This window comes from Crassostrea angulata, chromosome 8 (assembly GCF_025612915.1).
Source record: "Crassostrea angulata isolate pt1a10 chromosome 8, ASM2561291v2, whole genome shotgun sequence".
NCBI lineage: Eukaryota > Metazoa > Mollusca > Bivalvia > Ostreida > Ostreidae > Magallana > Magallana angulata.
Genome location: NC_069118.1, coordinates 16,633,162 through 16,639,240, shown reverse-complemented (window position 1 = coordinate 16,639,240; position 6,079 = coordinate 16,633,162). Strand labels below are relative to the sequence as shown.

Sequence of the window (6,079 nt, the reverse complement as noted above, 5' to 3'; positions counted from 1 at the left end):
TAGATGTAGTTTTCAGAATAACCCAAATATGTCGCAGAAGTGGCTGTCCCCATCCTGAAGCTGTGACCCTTGTATAGAAGCTGTGACCCTTGTGTGTGTGTGTATATATATATATATATATATATATATATATATATATATATATATATATATATATATATATATATATATATATATATATGTGTGTGTTTATTTTGAACTGTAAACTAAGATGAATATGTGTTAAAATGGTTTGTCCTTTATGAATGTGGAAACTCGATATATAATCATTCTATTATATACATTTATTTGTTCAGATAAATAGAAATTACATTTGCTATTATTTGCTATAATTTGACAAAAACAAATTAAGGAAATAAATCAAATGTTTTAATTTGTTTTTTTTTAACGAAATACTTTCCATTTGTTTCATTTCCCATTTGTTTTTGATTGCGAGCACAAATTCTTTAGATCCCTCTCCTGTTACTTCTACATATGAACGATCTACGCTTATTGGACTTGTCTGCGTGTAATTCATCGAATCAATGTCGATGTCATAATGGTTATTGCACCAAAAAGACACTCTGGAATAATTTACTAGACCTTGACCTTGATAGACGCAACTTCACCTCAATGGAAACATCATCATATTCTATGAATCAACAGTGTACAAAATGTTAGTTAATTATCAAATTAAGTATTACAATAGAATTACCTTTGTTTATGGAATTAAGACATATGTTTTTCGAAAATTGCTTAAACAAATATATTGCTATTTACTATCAAAAATCTGTCTTATTTCTTCTATCAAAACATCAAAACATCGATCTTGTTTGTATCTATGAAAGCACACAGAACTGAACGAATGATAGACATACTACATTACTTTGCCATATTAATTTGACTAGCTCCAACAATTCCTTTGTTTGCCTGCCAAAGTTACGGCTTTGAACATTATTTTTGTGACTAGATATATGAAAAGACAATTGTGCAACCAGCTATTTATATGTTTTATGTCTGACTTGGGTTAAGGTTACAACCGCAGTTGACATTTAAAATGACGTAGTCAAAACATCACGCAACTAAACGCTGTACTCTGATTGGCTGATATAGACAAGTAAAGAAGATCAGCTAAATACTCAAAAACACTCAAAAATTAGAACAACCATTATATTTTGACTAGACCATTATTTTTGAAAATAACAAATTACAATTTACATAAATGCTATTATTTAAAATAAAGCTGTATTTATTTTGAAATATTAATAACTGAAGATGAACAACAACTGATAACGTTAAAGAAAATAATATCCCTATTTAAAAGATTAAGTACGGGGTTCCAGATAGTCATCGAGTGAATCCTTAGTGCATTGCTTATTGCTGGTGCATGTATTCAAGTAATGACTCTCTTGTTTTCGGCCTAGGTCAGTATTTTCATACTTATAATGGATAGGTTTAAGATAGTTTGATTCCCCTTTGTTAAACTCTGGGTCCAAGTAATCGTTGCGTCTATTTATGTAAACAGGCTCAGCACTTCGCCTGTTTCTCTACAATGTTAAGAAAAAATCCTTATCTGAGGCAAAAGGTTATGAAAACAACAACTATATTATACAATTATTTTATGCCTGAGCAGTCAATAGACCCGAATATTTTTCCCGAGGTGCAGGGAACAGCTCAGTATGATCTATTGCCCGAGTCTAACGGCACCAAGGGAAAATTTTCTGGGTCTATTGACTGTTCAGGCATTAAATAATTGTTTTTTCCCTAATTCCGTTTTTAGTATTTTGTATTCACAATCATAAATTACAGAAAGTTTTCATACCATTATGTATTCAGGTCATTGTTAATCAATACCAAGATGACTTAAATGGACATGGTCACAATTTTGGTCAAATTTTATTTTTCTGTTTTTAGCCGGGATCTGCTGAAAGCAGACTCCTGGCTATAGGCAGGCAAATCGCCAATGTTACAATAAATAGCAATAATAAACAAAAACCAAACAGCGTCAAGGTAAAGCTTCCGCTATACCAAAGAGTTACACAAAGAGCCACGTTTTGTCAAAAGTTTTGGCATTTTGTTTCTTTTTTTAAATTTCGAATGAATTGTCTATCTTTTTTAGTTTTCTTATTAATAACGTGTTTTTAAAAATATTACTATGCATTTTGGACACATACAATGTGCATGAATTTCCATGAACTACTTTGCTGCGCGATGAAGAAACGGGGATTGAATATGTATAATGCTTGTTGCAAAATTCAAGGCAGCAACTGTTAAACTGTTTAACTTCTTCTAGACAGACATATTTTTTGTTTATAGCCGCTTACAAAATTTGGTCGCTCTCTGATGCTTTGCCAACATTAAAAGCATGAGAGAGAGAGAGAGAGAGAGAGAGAGAGAGAGAGAGAGAGAGAGATATTCAGTCTTTACTACACAATATGCATAAAGACACACCAAAAGAGCCTGGCTTTTAGTACTTCAGTACTTTGATTATTATTTGTATTGCTTTAGGAATGCATTTCTAATGATCAAATGAAATTTTGGTGCAAGTCGTTTAGTTTTAAAGCAATATGAGCTGTATTTTATTTTGCTGCAAAAACATTTTGGTATGATAAGTCTGCATGTTACTTAAACGTTTATGATAAATAAGATTTGAAGACATCATTAATTTTTGTCAAAGGAAATATTTCTCTTCTAAGGAATATATAGCAAATCAATTTTTGTACGGGACGACAATAATTCAATTTTGCTCCAAAAAAGGCTTCTTAACGGCCTTTTTCACAAAAATATGGCTAACAGAAATTTAAAAAACCATGATATTTTTGTCATTTTAGTAGAAAAGAACATTTTAGTAAAATAAAATGCATGAAAATGCATCTCATATTGCTTTAAGCAAGATACAGGGCTCACAATTCTTCGTCAAGTAAACAAGTCTCGTGCCCTGTTTTTGTTAACATAAGTTCAATATACCAGTAAAAAATCTTTTTAAAGCTGGTTTGTATATCTCATTATTCATTTAATGCATAAATAAACAGTTCCTAACTATTAACACATTTATTTTAGGTCTAAGATTGGAATTTTTACTTCAACATTCGAAATGTAAACAAACGCTTTGTTTACATAGCGAAGAATTGTAAGCTCTGTAACTCGCTTATAACTCATCAAATGACACTCAAATTTTGGTTGCATATTAAAAGTGCCATACTTAAGCATTGTAAACATTAAAATCGAAAAAATAATTTTTGAACCAAAATCGTGACCATGCACCTTTAAAAAATAAATATGAAGAAAATAGTGTCATCTTGTAGCAATTAAACTTTTTCTTAAAAAAAAAAAACGTTGCCGGTCCAATAGATCACGGTCTATTGACCGGCGGTCCAGTAGATCGCAGTCTATTGACCGGCGGTCCAATAGATCGCGGTCTATTGACCGGTAGTTCAACAGATCACATTCAAACCTGAATACATATACAAAATAGACAAAAATATTAAATATGTAAAAAAAAATCAAAATCTCTTTGATTAGGTAATAAAAGGCACTGGCTGCTTCTTAACACTTTAAGAAATATATAATTGTAAATTATGCGAACCTGGAAATCCCTTCTTATTAATCTGTTTGACTCTCGAAAATCATTGCTTTGTATTCTGTTTTCGGTGGGAAAACCTAAGTATTCGTCGTTCATTGTCATTGGCATCTGCACACTAAAGGGATAATATTTTTTTATACATTAAAATGAAACAAAATTTCTGTATTAACATTTACTGAAAAATTAATTCGAAACAGTCAATATTATATTGATAAAATTAAAAATAAAATTGATTAACCCATATTGATACATGTCTTTTATATTCTATTCTAAACAGTTATTGGTATCATTAAGCACAATTAATGTTAAAATAAAACAATCTATCGATTTAATTCAATGAAATTTTAAAAAATGAAAATGTAAAACAATGTATTGTATGGGTTCTTTGCCGATGTGTTATAATTTAACATGTTTTTGAGAAGTACAAGTCTCGTTTTAAGAAAAGAAATGCAGTTTGATAAAAACAATTTGCATTGAATTTCAGTTTTGCGTAATATAGGCAATAAAAAAATGGGTAAATATTGAGATAACAACTCTTACATTAATTCGATATTCCGATTTCAAAGGAAAAGATTAAATGGGGTTAGATGAATCATAAATCTACATCTTTCAAATAATTTATTTACTGAATAATTCTGCTAAGATGAATTTTGATACGTTTCATCTTTACAAACCTCTCATAATTTTCCGCTTTGTTTCTGTTATTACATAAAAACATCAGTCCAAGGCCAGAGATGATACCTAGTACAATGTTTGTGATGCATAAAAGACCGATGTTGTCCTTTTCTAAAAAAAAAAAAACATTGACAACGGGCAACAAAATAATTCATGTCTATGGAAATACTTATAGAGACATAGTGATTTATTTTTTCCGATGCAATATTCATAAGATTCTTTATCATTCATTAAATACAATTTATTTATCTCTTGTTTGGTTTTTTGATTGTACGTATATTTTAATTGCCAACATAGTGCAATCGTAAATTAAAGAGATACGGGGCATCTTGTGGTGTCAAGTTTTATGATCATCATATTGTGATATCAAATTGTTCAGAAAAGGTGAAAAAAACAAACAAACAAAAAAGTGCCCGGCTAGATTAAAATTGGGACTTGCAGATAAGGAGATAAAGCTCAAACTTTTAACGCTTTGCTGTTAATAATATCACAATTGGAAAATATATAAAATTATTGTTAATTATTTGATTATTTCAAAAGAAAGTATTTTATGATATGGAGGTGTCACTTATCTCCTTAAGTACTGTTAAAATTGTATAAGATAAATAGGAAAAGGGAAGGATAGGGGCTTAAGGATTTCGAATAATCAAATATTGCTAGGTGATGAAACGTAAATCTTTATGTCCAACATACATAACTATTGAGATAACAAAACTAAGCAAGTTATAAAAAAAATCTCATTATACATGCATAGTTCGTAAGTATATTTTTTCCTTTCATTACGCAAATCTTTAAATATGATCAGTGATGATCTGTCTGGCTTAGTATACGTTTTTGTCTCATTTCTTTCATAAAATGTTTTTTTAAATTATTAAAAATTAATAATAACAATTACCATTATTGTGTCTAATTTAAGTGATTTTTTATCATTACAAATTCAAAGTCTTCACTGATGTGATTTTGTGTAATTTAATCTTGAACAAAAACAATTTCAATCTACTAACTAAATAATTTTGAATTGACCTTACCTGTAAAAAATGAGCAGTCCATCTGCAAGGAAAACATACGCAACAACTGCAAAAAAATGCTGGCTTAGTTTGTATTCATAGAAAACTGCAAGTTACAACTACACAATCCTCTATTAATATTTGAAATTTTATTACATAATGATCGACATACAACTTAATCTTTCCTTGTGAATATATATATAGCTAAATTACTATTTAATATTTATCACATGATCTTCTCCTTCCTGGTGTTGTCATGCATTGAAGGTTTACTGTATGTGTATTATTTTTCAGAATGAATATACATATGTTCCTTTGTCTCATGGTTTTTTGTTTTCATAAGAAAACTTAAAACACAAATTATGTTATATCGATATACAATTAACGAAAAGTTGCTTTCTTTGAAAATTAAAACAAACAAACATTATTAAAAATAATTTGTGATCATTTTTACGTTTAAAAGCCAAAAGTATTAACATTTTAAAGATAAGATCAAAATAATACTTTTCATCTATAAAAACAAAGCTTATTTATTTATGAAAAAGAGAAGGATATGAGATAATTGATTTATCTTAGATTAATCTTAGATTTTGTTAAAAAACTAGGTGCTTTCATTGCGACAAGGGCATCTGTCAAAGATGTAATACCGCTTACATGCCATCTTGTGATATTTTGAATTTCAAGAGTTTTGTTTACCTCTTCTTTTTTTTTGGCCTGTTTGTTAAGTTTTCTAATAACAAATGTATTAATAGCGAATGATTGGCCTTTTTCTACAGGTGTATACAATTCTGATGTGCAGATTAAAATCTATCCCAATGTATAAACCGTAACAAGC

At 29.4% G+C, this 6,079-nt stretch overlaps 1 protein-coding gene across 1 annotated transcript; it reads right to left on the bottom strand.

Annotated features, from left to right (window-relative positions):
* Positions 1-227: 227 nt before the first annotated feature.
* LOC128161447 (uncharacterized) lies at positions 228-5,395 on the bottom strand. The gene is made up of 4 exons (XM_052824729.1): positions 5,266-5,395; positions 4,237-4,348; positions 3,566-3,677; positions 228-1,526 (listed from the first exon to the last, which is right to left on the bottom strand). The coding sequence occupies exons 1-4, from the start codon at positions 5,300-5,302 to the stop codon at positions 1,305-1,307; spliced, it is 483 nt and encodes a 160-aa protein (XP_052680689.1). The 5' UTR covers positions 5,303-5,395; the 3' UTR covers positions 228-1,304.
* Between the last annotated feature and the right edge of the window lie 684 nt (positions 5,396-6,079).